General features: G+C 44.4%; 1 protein-coding gene across 1 annotated transcript in view; it reads left to right on the top strand.

Moving 5' to 3' along the window:
• DHX29 (DExH-box helicase 29) overlaps positions 1 to 14736 on the top strand; it is a 930480-nt gene extending 915744 nt beyond the window's left edge. The window contains exon 27 of the mRNA XM_086960636.1: positions 14460 to 14736. Coding sequence (XP_086816762.1) covers positions 14460 to 14512 — 53 coding nt within the window. The 3' untranslated portion in view covers positions 14513 to 14736. The remainder of the gene's footprint in view (positions 1 to 14459) is intronic.
• The last annotated feature ends 2199 nt before the right edge of the window (positions 14737 to 16935 follow it).

Raw genomic sequence — 16935 nt, 5'->3', positions numbered from 1 at the left:
TGTTTAAAGGTAAATCATTATCAAATAGCGGCAAAAAGTCCAACACATTAGTGTCCACATAAGATAAAACTTCTTTTTGCTCATGGGGAGCATTTGGCGGCTCCTGTCCCCCCACTATAATAGTGAAAGGAGAAGCCAGTGGGTTAAGACCCCCGAATTTCAGTTGATTAACATTCCCTGGATTCAGTTCAGGGGGAGATCTTAAACCCATCCCTGCTTCTTGTATTGGGACCTCCCCAATCGTAGGTAGAGAGATTAACGGAGTCTCAAGAGTATGGGAACTAAGACTCATTTCCACAGCCACCTCTGCTTTTGATGTAATAAATTCAATGGCACTACTTTCCCCATCACTCAGATGTAAAGAGTCTTGAAAAATGATTCGCCTCTGTCTTTTCTTCTTATGCTTTCTCACCGGTTTCCTTTTAATTCCTTTGTGTTTTTTATGTTTTCCATTTTTTTTCCTAACTTCTAGGTTAACCTCGGTAGTTGATTTTTTATTTTCCGCACAAAAGATAGGAAACAGATCTTGTGGTACCTGGCAGTCCAGTTTGGGCATACTTCCCTCTTCCAACTCTAGATCCCCCTTCATAGTGCACTTAGTTGCAGTAGTTTCGGTGGTTACAGGCGGGCCTTTAACACTATTATCAGGATCTACCAAAGGTATTGGAGCTGGGACCTTCGAATTTTCTGTACACACCTCAGTTTCCCCCTTTTTCAAGATAATGACTTGCGGGAGGAGTGGGGTGATCTTTTTCTCCGGCGCTTTTTGAACTAAATGTTCCAAGATTTGTGTAACGGAATCCAAGATGCAGTCCGAGCTACCAACAAATTTCCCCAGGAGAAACAGAATAGAGGCTAGCAGGTGTTCCAAAGCAATAAGGGACTCCGATACTGGTTTATCTACTGCCCCGACTGTAGGGCAGCTGCCAGACAAATTAAGAATTGGACTCCTAGAAGTACTTAATAAGTCAGACATTTCATGATTGCCAACAGAGGGGGTACTACTGTAGAGATGGAGCCCAGATGGAGTCGCCCTTCCCGGAAGTTTATTAGTTTTTGGAACATCCGGGCTGTCAGGTTTCACATAGCGGCCACAAAGTTCAAGGTCAATGGAAAGTGGTAATGAAACCTGCCCATTCATACTGTTCAAAGAGGACTCCAAGGGAGGGACGGGGACTTTAACTAAATCGCCTTTAGGCAGAGTTGCAGGAAAATCAATAGCCCCGCCCTCCTCAAAATGTACGATACTAAGAGAGTCAGTGGGTATCGTCTGTACTGGATCAGATGTTATAGGCAGAGCATTGCTATGTACAACATTAGTATAAGCCTCTTGGTTTGTTTGGGCCATGTTATCTTTTCCACCGGTCATTAGGAGTTTGTCCCCCGGTTTTTCCCATAGTTCAAATAGCTGACATTGACCCTTTAGCAGCGGGTTACTCACTGATTTATTTCTCAGGGGATTAGATTTTGTTTTGGCACAGGTTCTTCCACCCACCATTCTGCCAGAACGGAGCTTTTTAGTCATCTTTTTCGATTAAAGCTTCCCACACCTACGACGTATGTAGGAATGAATATTCCAAGTATGAGAGTGAATAATAAAATAACTTAGCTACACACAAATGTGATTAAAATTACAATAGTACGGCCAGCGTTCTTGTACAAACGTAGGAAATCACTTCTCTTGGACCGACGACAAGATAAAATTGGAGTACAGAGAAAACGTTAAAATAACGGGGCCCAGCCCAGCCTACCTCGGCCACTGAGGGCCACAGAGGGCCCGCCCTTTGCCCGGGCTTAGCCCGGCGCCGCCCGCGCGCGTTCCGCGGTGCGCGTACCTCAGGCGCTAATGAAGGCAGGTGAGGGGGGGCGTGTCCGGTACAGTTCGTGTTACCAGAGGCTTCTGGTCAATGTGGTTTCTTTAGACCCAGCGGTCAATAGGCAGTTCCTGGCGAGTGTTTCCCGCGAAGCGGGAAACGCGAGCAGTAGTGTCAATCAAGCGCTGCCAAATGCGCTAACAGATGAAAAGCGCTGGGGCGGCTTCGGCGCTTTTTCTTCTCGGCTCGCTCTGCTGCTTCAAGAACCCTGCTTCGTTTAGCACAATCACAGCCAACAGGAAAAAAGATCATTGGGCTAAATTATCCCTTTCATCCATAACCGCCCAATTCCTTTTCCAAATCACTGCATACGCGGAAAGGGACACCCCTCAACTTATGTTTAACTGGTATAGCATTGGCCTTAGTCTTTATTTTGTGTTAAAAAACCACGATTTTCCAAAGCCCCCCTGATAATACCCTGGGAAACTCATTCAATAAATGCTCAATGTCATTCGAATCTCTAATCACTGAGACATGTTCTTTCGTACCAGGACGAAGAGCCCTTGGTGGAACCAACCCAAGATGTTCAATCCTTTAACCCCAACATTTTTACCACAGATGTGTCTCCTTTGAAGACCATGGATTCTTCATAGACAACCTGGAGGTCGATCTTTCTGCTATCATAGGAAATCTGAGATTTGTCAGGTGGGGACAGTGTTCACCCTGGCCAGTTCTTTTGGTAAAGCTCTTGCGTGATCATGGTGATCCTGTCCCCTGAATCTACCAAAAGGTAAAGTTGTCTATCTCCCAACTGAACGTGAACATATGGGTCGATGCACCCTTCTTGCTCAACCCTAACCAGGTTTTCATTGCCCACCACCACGACCATATCATGGACTTCACTCGATGAATTCTCAATGTCGACTTCACCATCATCACCCACAGCTGATACTCTGGTTCCTTTGTGTGTGGCACTATGACACACCTTGGCAAAATGCCCAGATTTCCCACAAAGTCTAACATGTGTATTTGTAGCTGGGAAAGCCTGACCCCCCTTTTTGATGAGGGGGATAACCACCCCTGAAGCACCTGTCAGATTGTTTAAAAAAAGAGTTCTGCTGGATAGGGTTGACCGATAATGGAAGTGACGAAGAAGACACTTTAAACACCCTCTCCTTGTTAACTTCGGAGAGCACGTCAATAAGTTATACAGAGGTTTTGTCCTCAAGTTCTCTTGCTGATTTGATTGAAGTCTCTATGCTCTTGCCAATCCTGATGGTTTCAGTTAAAGAAGGGTTGCCTAAAGAAAGCTACTTCTGCTTGATGGACTTGTCGGTGCAGTGGCAGATGAACTGATCACGAATAAGCTGCTCTGTAAGTTCTCGAACTGACATTCCGCTGCTAACTTGCGCAGAGTAGAGATGTACGTATCGATGTCCACTAGCGGTTTTTGCTCTCTCTTGAAAAACGTGTACCTCAACACCACCAGACTGGGAGTGACATCAAATCTTTGAACTAGCTTCTTTACAGCTTCTTCATAGACATCTAGCTCAACCTCCCCCCTAGACTTGAACATCAGACAGATGTTTAAAAATGGATCTGCCCTCAATACCCAAAGAGTATAAAAGTAGATACCTTTCCTCTCGGGTCTGAATCTTGAGGCCCCAGGTTTCAAAGGCATCATGCCACTGCCTCCATTTAATAAGTGGATCTCCTGGTGTCTCCAAAAAGATGGTGGAGGATGCACAGACTGCATCATATATTTTGATGCACACACTGTAAGGTGCAGCCAACATAAATGCAAAATATCCTTTCTTGAAAAAAGAAACAAAAAATATATAAATGTATCTTATGTGTCGAAAGAAACATGCATTTGTGTATAAATAAGGTCACTGAGACTCTCAATAATGTCACTGAGACTCTCAATAATGTCACTGAGACTCCATTAAGAACCAACTTGAAACATATTGCCACAGAAACTTGTGAAAATGCCTGAAGTGTAGACTTTCAGAAGGCAGTACTTCAATGCAATTATTCCTGAGCTATCCCAATTGCATAAGATGGCCACTGGTTTTCCCTTCATTTCTACGGGTATTAGGCACTTTCCCTGAGGATACAATGCTTCAGTATCCTTCCCAATGAGTTAAAATTGCCACAGTTTGCTTTTCTTGGTTTTTACGTGCAATAGTGCTTGTTTGTTGTGAAACGTGTCCTCAACACGTGCAGATGCCCTAACCTGGGCTTAAAAGAGCGTTCCACCTCCTGCTTCTGTTCTGAAGCACCTCCACAGCCAGGGAGACTGCCTATTGTGGGAGTACACAGTGCCGCCACTCTGCATTGACTGCAGCAGCTTGAAACGGTGTGCAGTACTAGGCTGACACCTTGCACATATTAGCAGGGAGCAGGAAAGAGTCCCAAGGTCCCACTATGCACCACACGTGCTGTGGTTCACAGCTGTACTTGGCAAAGAGAGACGGCGGCCGACAGCACGCAGACACCCTCAGGAAATTGCAGCATCAAACAGGAACGGCGGATCTGCGACGATGATAGGACACACAAGCGATGCCGGTAAGTGCCCTCCATCCGGACTGTGCTTGCACGATGAGTTCTTTGGCCGCGGGTACACCAATTCAGCTGGTCGCCATGTTAGGTAAGTGGCTGACGACAATGTGTGAAACAAATCTCTCTATTTGCGTCGAGATACAAGTACCCCCGGCAGCTTCAGGCGACAAGTCAAGTCAAGTCAAACCGCCACTCTCTGGAACACGAGCAATGCATTGTTCAAAGAGAGAATGAAAAGGTTAAAGAGACAATACTACAAAACCTTTTTCCCTCTTCTATTCCTCCACTATCCTTCTCAATACAAATAACAGACCAACATATCCACCACTCAAATTACTTTCATATTACACTACACTAATTCACCACTAATCCTTTATGGGTTCTGGAGTTGTGTGCTACTTGCTGAAATAGCGCTTCAACACCTCATCAGGAGTAGAAAGTGCTATATAAATACAAACATTTTTCCCCTCTCTATCCCTCCACTATCCTCCTCAATACAAATAACTGACTAACATATCCACCACTCAAATCACTTTCATGTTTCATTATAACAATTCTCTAATAAAAGAGAGAGGGACCCCAAAACCAAAGGGATAGGGTTCCACAGTTGACGCAAGTCAAAGAAAAATTCCCTTTGGGCGAATTAACATCAATACATAAGTACTTACAAACATACAATGAACTTGACCAATACCCAACATATAACAAGGAAGCAATGAAAATAGGTGAAAACTTCCATACACGTGAAAACACTCTGGAGGAATAAAGTATTTAAAACAATTTATTAATATACATTACATAAATTAAAAACTAAAAATTGAAAATCGGGAAACACATACAGGACGGAACAATAATCAATAAAATCAACATTCCAATAAAAAGGAGCTACAGGGAGAAAGGACTAAACTCAAACACATAGCAATTATTTTGAATTTTCCTTAGTTTATCATCCCGGATTTACTCCTTGGGCATCAAAGCGTTTCGGCGGTATATTCAATTTAAACCCGCCTTCATCAGGACAATGTGTATAAATGTTTCCCAATACTTCTGAAAATTAAACAAGATCAGTCTTAGTTATAACTAATAAACGCAACAGATCAGATTTAACAACAGAGGGTAAAAATAATATCTTAAAAAAACATAATGTATCCAGCTCAGTTATTTAACACACATAAACATTGCTTCCATTATACGAGACATACAACATCAAATACAAATAGGGCTAGCCAATTGATAGCCAAAGACCAATAAATTCATTTCATCACATAGGTAAATTCCTCATGTTTGTCCTTAATATAAAAAGCCTTTTTTTAAAAAAATATTGCGTAGCTAAAAAACCAGGAACATATGATCAAACATTGTTTCATAATTAGGGTTTTCAGTAAAGAAATCATTACATATATAAGAGAGAGAGGTGGCAATGCGGAGAGTCACAATATATCACCTACCTCAAACAAGCAAAGGGTCTAGCGGTGTATCATAAGGGGTATGCTGCCTCCTTATCGTTTGGTAGAGATATTCGTCCTGCGAATTATCTTCTTTAAATACACAGAAATCCTAATTGCGAAATGAATGAACACCACATTTAATGTATGTCAAGGCCAATGTATCCTTTTGTAGCTAACGTAATTGGCTCATACTTTGCCTCATATTATGACTAAGTGGCATGTATCTAGTTTACCACAAAAAACTTTTTTTCTACCCAGAATATTGATAATTCCACTAAGGCGTTGATAGCGAGCATAGCCCTCCTAATCAAATATCCTGACTCTCATATTTCGAAGTGGCACTGAATAGTGCTAGAACTCAGCTCTGTTCCCCAAAGTTTTCAATGACTATCATAGTCCTCATAACTATATCTGCACATGGGGTACCAATGATCCCAAGGCGAAAAGAAAGCGTCATAGAAGATCAAACAAAAATAATAGTGCATTTACGGATAAGTTTGGCTCTCCACCCTTTTTACTTACTGATTTAAAATAGTGGCGAAAACCTTTATCAAAGTTCCAGTGTTGATGACACATCCAGCATAATGGCTGGGAGCTGAAAATAAAGGACCTGCCATTATTGACTAACTCACAACCGGATATAGCCTATTACTATTAACACGAGGCACTAGGTATACTCACAAAAACGTTAAAATCACTGCATCCAATGCACGCGGTAATTCTATTGTTAATATCGACTTCCACCTTATAATAGAGCGGTTTGCGACAGGGGTTTCAAGGTTCCTGTGGGATACCCACGACCCGACACGAGGCGATATCCTCCGTGTTGATCCTGCATTTTGCAAAGCAAAAAAACAGACACAAGCTGTGTCAAGAAGCGTGCCCCTCAAGTAGCAGCGCGTAAAGAATAAAGCCTCCCATATCATTCCTTTACCTCTTATGTTAGGGTCTCGAACGTCCCGCGTGGATGTCTGCTCGTATAAACGGCTACCAACAACTGCAAAAACCGCGCCGTTTATAAATACCTGAGCTTGATTGTCCGTGGGCGTCTTTAGTGACGAACACGGAAGTGATAGGAAGTGAAGAAAGACTCCCGAAATCTATACCACGTTTTTAAATAACCATGGAAGACTTTTTATAAATACTATATTCTCGTAATCCCTATATCAAAATAAATTTTTTTAAAAACAAAATACTTGATGTACAATGAAAAGCACTGCACATCAACAAGTCATATGTATAGACATATGCGTATCGGTCATATAGGTATATTGCACCTTGTAATTTCGAGTGTCGGTTTTGAGTTAGGCTCGATTAGCTTGTTTTACAGAAATATCGGCATAACCCACGCATGCTGTACAGTTAATATAGATATGTCGAAAAACACATATCAAATGTGAGAATCAAAGTTTCACATGTGTGCAGTGAGCATTCATTACAAATAGGTACCCAACTGGTCATGCCTATTTCAGTGTGATTAGTAGTTGCTCAGCACTTATATTGTACATTCCTAGACAGCCCTAATAAAGTATGGCCGTTATATGCAAGAATCTGTGAACTAGTCAATCTCATAGAACCATGTAAATGGCCGCTAAACATCCTATAATATCCCAGATCGAATCCAAATGAGGCAGAAAGACTAAACTGCTCCAATAATGCGATCCCACTCTTCTCTCGAGTTTAGACCCCTTTTGACTGTGTCGAGGTAGGAGATATACCACTGTTCTCTCTCCTTTCTTCTGGAAACAATATTGCCACCTCTTTTACCAATTTTAATTTTTTCCATTATGAACCAGCCAAATTCAGATTCCTTGTGTCCCCTTTCTAAGAAATGGGCTACGATGGGAGCAGTTACTTTTTTTGTTTTAATGGCTGATCTATGTTCCTGGAGCCTAGTGCGTACCTCTCTTCCCGTTTCTCCAACATAACAGAGGCCGCACGGGCATTGGAGCAGATAGATGACATTTTTACTTTTAAAGTTATTGTGGGTCTTACATACTATTTTCTTGGTATTACATACAATCTCTGACCCCACAATACACTGAGTACAGATGTTACAATTGCCACATTTAGTTGCTTCCTTGTTATATGTTGGGTATTGGTCAAGTTCATTGTATGTTTGTAAGTACTTATGTATTGATGTTAATTCGCCCAAAGGGAATTTTTCTTTGACTTGCGTCATTATAATAATTCACCACTAATCCTTTATGGGTTCTGGAGTACCGTGCTACACGCCGAAAAAGCGCTTTGTCGTCTCGTCAGGGGTAGTAAGCACTATATAAATGCAATTACAATACAATGTATTTCATTTACCTGTTGCCTCATCGTCACTGAAATTGGAACAGTGTGGATTAAGGTCAGGAGAGTCTCTGGTCTCAGCATGCCCTTGGACGAGTTGGTAGAGGTTGGAGTGAAAAACGGAGACTGAAGGCCGCTAGCTAAAACTTGGAGCCTGCAAAGTGCATTAGCTTGGTGTATGCACTGTTCAGGCTACACCTTCAGTTACTTGATTCACTGCTTGAGGAGACTGAAGGCCGCTAGCTAAAACTTGGAGCCTGCAAAGTGCATTAGCTTGGTGTATGCACTGTTCAGGCTACACCTTCAGTTACTTGATTCACTGCTTGAGGCGGGGAGGAGCTGTGCTCCTGTCCTGGGGGTCCATGCAAGACTGGCAGGTAGCTGAAGCGGACTGGTGCGGACAGCTAAAGTAAGTTTAATAAAAAACGATTGCAAATATTATGTGCATAGGTTTCCTGTGAAAGTGAATGTGTGGGTGTATGTGTGAGAGCACGTGTGTGTGTGTGAATGACAGGGAGTGAGTGAGAATGAATTACACTAAGAGGAACCTTGAATGAGAATATGTGAGACAGGGTAAGAATCTGAGGAGTGAGATTGGCAGTGAGTGTCGGTGAGAATGAGTGTAAGGGATAAGAAGGAGCCTAGAGGATGCCCAGTTCCAGCACCCAGCTTATGCAGGACAAGGGCTGCTCGGCACAAATGAGGAGCAGGAAGGGAGCTTTGAGTAGAGACACAGGCATCAATGGTGCTGCACATTCACTGTCAAACACAGGTTCCTGTCAGGCTTGGCAAATGAAAAGAAAATGGAGGACTTACGGGCTGGCTGATCTGTCAGAGCCCTGGCAGTTTGACTGCTCTCACTTCTGTGTCGCTCTTTCTCTCTCTCTCTTACACACACACATTCACTCTCATTCTTAATGCATGCTTGCATGTGGTGAAATTAAATGCACTTCACATTCCGTTAGGCGTGTATGTGCGTCAGACCGGAAGTGAGAGTGTAGCATAACGGTCTTCCTCCTTCCCCAGATCCCCCATTCCCTCCATCCCCTCCGCTCAAACACTTACACCACAGTATATGTCATGGAATGTATCTATAATTTCAGCTATAAAAGAAAGAGATACCTTCCCTGTGTCAGTGAGCTATGGGTAGTGTTTCAGCACAATGTCCTTGAGAACACATTTGTAGGTCTCGGCTAGCGTAGGCTGCGCACATGCGCAGTCTCGCTGTGGAGATTTTATGTTTTAGTGTACGTTTCACTAGCGGGGTCAAGCCCCGCCCCTCTTTTCCATTGGCTGGTGTCACCGTTCATGCTAAACGGTGGCCAGCCATTGGAAAAGAGGTTACAGTGACGTACTCTTTTCTCTTTTAGAGCCATCCCACTTGGACTGGCTTCCTTGACTATAACTTCCTTGAAGATAATAAACCTTTTACCACACACGTAAGGCAGGCCAAGTCCGTCCAAGTGGGACAGCAGAAACAAAAAATCTACGCGGAAAATACATTTGTTCTTCCATGGCCACTACATTTACCCGCTAGGGAAGGGGACCGGCAGTTTCAGTCCGTGGTTTATGTTGATGGCCCTTTGTAACCAACAGCTGTTTACTTCAAGGCTTAGAAGCTGTGTTTGCAACACATACAACCCCTGTTCTTTCTCGTTTGCAAAGAGTTTGCATCCGTTGCTACTGCTGCTCATTCTAATCTCCAGGCTTTCCACTTGTAACTGTCGCCTTTAGTAAGATGGAGTCACCCTATCTCCAGCAGATCACCGAGTGGGCATGGTCCGGTCCATCCGGGCCACCGTAGGCCGACACTAGCAGGCCGGTTTAAGTGTTGGAAGCTGTGCGGGGTCCGCCCGCTGCACTGGGGCCGGTGGCAAGCGGAGGCATGGGTGAGGGTCGTTGGCTGGGCAGTAGTGACAGTTGGGGAGTGAGTCGCAACCTGGCGTAGGTACAATTCAGAAGAACTGTCAGCTCTGGCGGTCCGCTGCTCTCCCCGCAGCCGACTGCTGGTGACCCTGGTCCACGTCTCTCACCCAGCTGCTGTAGTAGCAGCAGCTGCACTTCTGGGTTTGGGTCCTGTGACGCGGGCGCTGCTGGGCTCCTGCGGGGTATTTGACAGCCCCGGATCTTATGCTGAAGAAGAGCTACTATTGAACAGGAGACTGTAAGAGGTGCCAACGCCCCCAGAGCCCGAACTGGACCATTCCCTTCTAGACTAAGGTAAGCCTTTGGGGCTCGAGGAGATGGAGGGACGGATAACTTCGAGCAGGAGGAGAGCTCGTGGGGCACATGTTCCTATATGAGTATTTTATATCCTGTACTTCATTTCGTAGCACCTATTAGGCTTCATTTAGTCCCTGTTCGACCATGTTTCCCTGCTGCACTTCTTGGGTTAGTGTGATTCGGATGAGGGAAGAGGTCAAAACACAGACCTAAGCAGCCTGGTGGTGCACAGAGGGCCCATCACATTCCTTCAGGGTCCCCCAACCCTTCTGGGGGCCCCCATTGAGAACAAGGTTAATGCCTATTTGTGAAATTTGGGATACTCGGGGGGGGTGGGATTCGCTGTGCAGGGGAATGGCATAATTTTATGTTACGTCACGGCAAACCTCTGGGGCAGGCTACCCTCCCGCCGCCTGCTTGGCCAATGTCTGACCGTCTCCTGTCTCACCCAAGGACATGCGCACATCAAAGAAAACAGAGACTCCTTCAAAACTCAATGTTATAGTCTAATAAGCTCTAGTGGTGCTGAGTCCGAGAGGCCTGGCGCAAGGTATTGAAACCATTCCATCAATGCCAAACCTTATCTTAAAGTAGAGGAAGGTCGGGTGATTCACTTATCAGACACCACCAAGGGGGTCACAAAGTGCCTTTTCTTGAGTGCAGTTTGATCAGTGCACGCCTATCAAGCTCTTTTTGGTGCTGGATGAGTTCAGTTGTGTGACCTAGGTCCCACTATGAGTAGTGTTTTTACAGTTTTCTTTCATGTTAGTTTTCACAATACGGAGGGGCGCCTAAACAAAGGCACACAATATGCTGTTGGGCCCTTAAATACCCCCTTCGCATACATTCAATCAATTAATCATTCAATCAGAGTACTTGTAAAGCGCGCTACTTACCCGTGAGGGTCCCAAGGCGCATTCATTCCTCTTCCTGTTGGGCCCTGTGCCGCCAACCAGTTCTGTGCCATTGGAGTCCCAATTCATTACTTCCCTAACTGACCTGCTAGGAGAAAGTTCCTGGACTTCAGCGCTCCTCCAATGAATTCATTTCGCCGCTTTATAGGACTGTATTTGCCCCTGAACATCATTTAATTAATGATGTCAAAAAGCTGCTGTTATCTAAGGGTGGTAATATCAGACATTGTTTTTTGTGTATTTTAATCCAGAAAACCCTAGGCCCTAGCAGTCGGTGGATTAGTCCTGAATCTCCAAAGCTTTGATGTGCCAAGTAAAGGAGATTAGCGTGTTAGGCTGCACTGTAAGGTTAGCTGTGTGTGTGTCTGCGTGTGTGTGTCTGTGTGTGTGTCTGTGTGTGGCCCTGTATGTGTGGCTCTGTGTGTGTGTGTGGCTCTGTGTGCGGCTATGTGTGTGTGGCTCTCTGTGTGTGTGGCTCTCTCTCTCTCTGTGGCTCTGTGTGTGTGTGTGGCTCTTTGTGTGTGTGTGGCTCTTTGTGTGTGTGGCTATGTGAAGGGGGCTCTGTGTGTGTGGCTCTGTGTGTAGCTCTGTTTGTGTGTAGCTCTGTTTGTGTGTGGCTCTGTGTGTGTGGCTCTGTGTGTGTGTGGCTCTGTGTGTGTGTGGCTCTCTGTGTGTGGCTCTGTGTGTGTGTGTGTGTGTGTGTCTGGCTCTGTGTGTGTGTGTGGCTCTGTGTGTGTGTGTGGGTGTGTGTGTGTGTGTGTGGCTCTGTGTGTAGCTCAGTCTGCATGGGCCATTATTTTTTCTTAGCCGTAGTATGCAAATGTGAATCAGGTGAAAAATCTCAGTTTTTACATGATCCGCTTTCTGCCAGCAGCGGACTAAAATGAATGAATTGTACGCTGCATTTTTGCAGTGATCCATTGACTGCCACAAAATTACTGCCCAGGCATGCCAACTTGCAGATACATTTCACAATGGGGGGAGGGGGTTTGGGGGGAAGGATCTTATAGGGGATGTGTCTATGAAGGGACAAAATCATAAGTCAATTGCGTTTACGAGGCATGAGGGCACAAGGTCATGAAGAGGGGTCAGGGGCTTGGGCTGAGATCTGACCCCAACATCAATTCCCCCAAAACAAAAGCTTCTGAAGCTACCACTAATGCCCTGGGAGTATGTAAAAAAAAAATACCCATGAAATGCAGCAGGGCCCACCCTTCAGATATGAGCTGGAAAACCCACATCCGACAACCCACACCTGCAGTGTGAGAGACAGCAGTGTGTATGAGAGACAGCAGTGTGAGAGACAGCATTGTGTGTAAGAAAGACAGCTGTGTGTGAGAAATAGCAGTGTGTGTGAGAGAGACAGCAGTGTGTGAGAGAGACAGCCGTGTGAGAGACAGCAGTGTGTGTGTTCTAGGGAGAGCATGGTGTGTGAGAGAGACAGCAGTGTCAGAGAGACAGCAGTGTGTGAGAGACAGCAGTGTGTGAGAGCCAGCAGTGTGTGAGAGACAGCAGTGTTTAAGAGACAGCAGTGTGAGCAGTTTTTATGTTTTGGTATTTGAAACATAAGTAAAACGCATTGTTATTTGCAATGTCAGTAGCTCAAACTCACGTAAATACGAGACCTATTAAATGCAATAGGTCTCGCATTTGCGAGAGATTAAGCTATTGGCATTGTAAATAACAATGGCATTTATTTATCTGTTGTCAAAACCAACACATAAATAAAAAGTTTGTCATTTACAATGCCAATAGCACTAACTTTTGCGAAGGCGAGACCTATTGCATTGTAAATACTTGTTTCTTCTTCCATGTAAGTAATTTTGGATTTTCACATTAATCCGATTTGTTCCCATGATTTAATTCTACGGAATCAGACGTTTCCAGCAAAAAGGTCATTTCAAATTTTAGATGCTAAGATCCCTTAAGTATTATGGTGATCAATCTAAAGAAATGTATACATCAGAACTTTGTAACTGATGGGTCTATTCACACCGGTATGGCACAAAAAACACCGCTGCCCGAATGAGAAAGGCTTCGGTCACTGAGAATCTCAGAATGGCCACCTGGAGATTAGTCCACTCACTGGACGACAAACATCACTGCATTAAGTCTGGCTTAGAACATGCACTTTGTTGAGGCAGGCCTTAATGTCTAATGTATTTACATAACTAGTCCCTTCTAACCACGTCCTGCGAGTTCTCCTGATTTATCCATCTCAGTAGGGGGTGGGGGGTGGCGAGCGACGATCTATTTCCTGCTTGAATACCATAGAAGCCTCCTTGACTTAGAAGGAAGTTACTTGTGATCCGTGTTCGTCACCATAGTTGCAATCTTTGGATTCATAACAGCCAAGCGTTCTCCATGTTAAGCAAGGAGTTGGAAATGGGTTTATTAGCTCCTGACTTGGACCATCCTATGAAACCAGCAGCCAAACTCCAAATGCTGTACAAAAGGGGGTGGTGATGGACGGAGCATCTGAACCAAAAACTCCAAATGCGGAGCATTGCTGGACAGTAGAGCCCAAGGGTTCCTTAAAGGAACAAGGTCGAAAACCGCTCTATGTAAGGTCATGCTTTTGTGTTTTAAGGGAGGGAGGTAAAGTGCTTTTTATAGAATAAAAATATCATTCTAATTGGACACTTTGAAAAAAAAATACATATATCTACTAAAAAGAGTTCCAAGAACGTGCACATACGTGGAGATATTCTAAAGTTTATGTATTCAAATAATATACACATGCAAGCGAACTAGGATTACCAGTATAAGCTATAGTCTCTCTGTACGAAATGCCTAAAATAACATTTATATTAAATAATTATTGTAACATCTGAAGGGCTTGGGTGTTAAGTGATCCAACTAAGAAGCGAGAATTGTTTATGCTCACATTAGATTCGTTAGACAGGGAAAGGGTCAATGGTAGGGGTGACCTGGATGGAATTGGAGAACAGGATAAAATCAAACGGATTGTTAATGGGAAAGCTGGTGCGGGTGGAAGTGGTTGGTGGTGGGTATCGGGCCATAGAAGTAGGAGAGTTTTTCATGTCTACTTATGCCATGGCCCCTTATTCAACAGTATGTATCTGCTTTCGTAGTTAATCCTGTTAGACGATTTTACGTACATGTCACTGGCGATGAAGGGTGTCTTGTTTTAGGCTATGTAGATAATTGTATTAACCTTTTTCATCTTTTTTTTGTAGATGACAAGATTTTGCACATCATAACAGAACTGATAAAAACGGAAAATAACTAAAGGCACAACCTCCAAACGTCCTGAAGGAGAAGAAATACAACTAAAAATGGATTTAAATTAATCAACACTTCAGCTTTGGCATCTGTCTAGGATGGGGAATGACTGTATTTGTTTTGTCTTTCTTTTAATTATTTTATAATTAGCTGGTCTGGTTTTGAGTTGGTATATTTAATGAATTATCACATTAATATGTACAATAAAACATTAGTGTAATTTCTATAAAATATCTTAAACATTTGCATTTATTCTTGAATTGTAACTCAATGCCTACATAATTCTCAGGTAAATGTGAATTGCAGTACATCGACAAAACACAAATAGTTTGATTATTTACTACTTTAATAGATTTATGTGCTATTGATGATTAGATTGGTATGAAAAGAAATAAGGTGCAGGCACTGGGATAACAGATCATCTTTAGATTGCATGGAAAGTACAAACATATGTGGCCAGCCATATATTAGACTCTTAGTTTACTTAACTGTGAATTCAGGAATCACACAATGCTTCTATTTGTCACCACTTGGCTGTATGGAAGTGAGCAATGCAGTCAAGTATGCACGTGCACTGGTGGCAATACATACCCAACAGGCAGCTTAAAGCAGTGTGCTGCATGTGGGGTTTGTGTCAGCGTGGATTACTACTTGGCCATCTCTCCACACAGTAACAGTAGTTGGCTCAGGTTGACAGGTTTTGTAGGCCAAACAGTAGGAGATCCTTTAACATCAAAGCAAGTATCATAGGAAACATGCCGTTCAATACGTGGTGACCGTTCTTTTTTTTCTTGGTTTAAAACAGGTGTCAGAGAACGTTTGACCTTTTTAGTCCCACATTGGAAAACCCTATAGCATCAGAACTGTGCAAATCCTTATTCAGCACAAATTTAAATCTTCACTTGAATTAGGATTCTGGGTTTTGTGATAATTACCGTACAGCCACAACCTATGGTCCACCAAACATTGGCAAATGTGCTTGAGGAAAATGGTCAGAAAGAGGAAAAACATGCATTTGTTCGATTTGCAAACTCTAATACCACATGGTATGTCTCATTTAAGTCTTTGGAATTCTGCTCCTCCTCCTGACTCGCTCCTCCTCACGGTCTGAGTGGTCCCTCCCTGGCAGACACCTAGTATCGTAGCGCTGCTCCGTTTCAGAAGCTCTTTCAAAATTGCATTGATTTTCGCCTGCTGTGTGCCTGTATAGCGCTTTGCCTAAATAGCGCTGTAACTTTTCATTTCTGCTTGTTTCCTGACATTGATTGCGCATTTGTCAATAGCGCTCCGCTCTGCTCCTCCCCCCGCCTCCATTTTGCGTGTTTGTTGTCGTCCTCGTGTGCCCGACCCGCCTCCCAGCTGAGACGCCCTCCCACTAACTTGTAATAGCGCTCCTCGCCCTGCAGACCCTGTGACTCGCTCCTCCTCACGGTCTGAGTGGTCGCTCCCTGGCAGACACCTGGTATCGTAGCGCTGCTCCGTTTCAGAAGCTCTTTCAAAATTGCATTGATTTTCGCCTGCTGTGTGCCTGTATAGCGCTTTGCCTAAATAGCGCTGTAACTTTTCATTTCTGCTTGTTTCCTGACATTGATTGCGCATTTGTCAATAGCGCTCCGCTCTGCTCCTCACCCCGCCTCCATTTTGCGTGTTTGTTGTCGTCCTCGTGTGCCCGACCCGCCTCCCAGCTGAGATGCCCTCCCACTAACTTGTAATAGCGCTCCTCGCCCTGCAGACCCTGTGACTCGCTCCTCCTCACGGTCTGAGTGGTCGCTCCCTGGCAGACACCTGGTATCGTAGCGCTGCTCCGTTTCAGAAGCTCTTTCAAAATTGCATTGATTTTTGCCTGCTGTGTGCCTGTATAGCGCTTTGCCTAAATAGCGCTGTAACTTTTCATTTCTGCTTGTTTCCTGACATTGATTGCGCATTTGTCAATAGCGCTCCGCTCTGCTCCTCCCCCCGCCTCCATTTTGCGTGTTTGTTGTCGTCCTCGTGTGCCCGACCCGCCTCCCAGCTGAGACGCCCTCCCACTAACTTGTAATAGCGCTCCTCGCCCTGCAGACCCTGTGATTCGCTCCTCCTCACGGTCTGAGTGGTCGCTCCCTGGCAGACACCTGGTATCGTAGCGCTGCTCCGTTTCAGAAGCTCTTTCAAAATTGCATTGATTTTCGCCTGCTGTGTGCCTGTATAGCGCTTTGCCTAAATAGCGCTGTAACTTTTCATTTCTGCTTGTTTCCTGACATTGATTGCGCATTTGTCAATAGCGCTCCGCTCTGCTCCTCCCCCCGCCTCCATTTTGCGTGTTTGTTGTCGTCCTCGTGTGCCCGACCCGCCTCCCAGCTGAGACGCCCTCCCACTAACTTGTAATAGCGCTCCTCGCCCTGCAGACCCTGTGACTCGCTCCTCCTCACGGTCTGAGTGGTCGCTCCCGGG

Source organism: Lissotriton vulgaris, chromosome 3_1 (assembly GCF_964263255.1).
Source record: "Lissotriton vulgaris chromosome 3_1, aLisVul1.2, whole genome shotgun sequence".
NCBI classification, from domain to species: Eukaryota; Metazoa; Chordata; class Amphibia; order Caudata; family Salamandridae; genus Lissotriton; species Lissotriton vulgaris.
The sequence above is the reverse complement of the archived record's forward strand: the minus strand, read 5'-3'. Positions and strand labels throughout refer to the sequence as shown.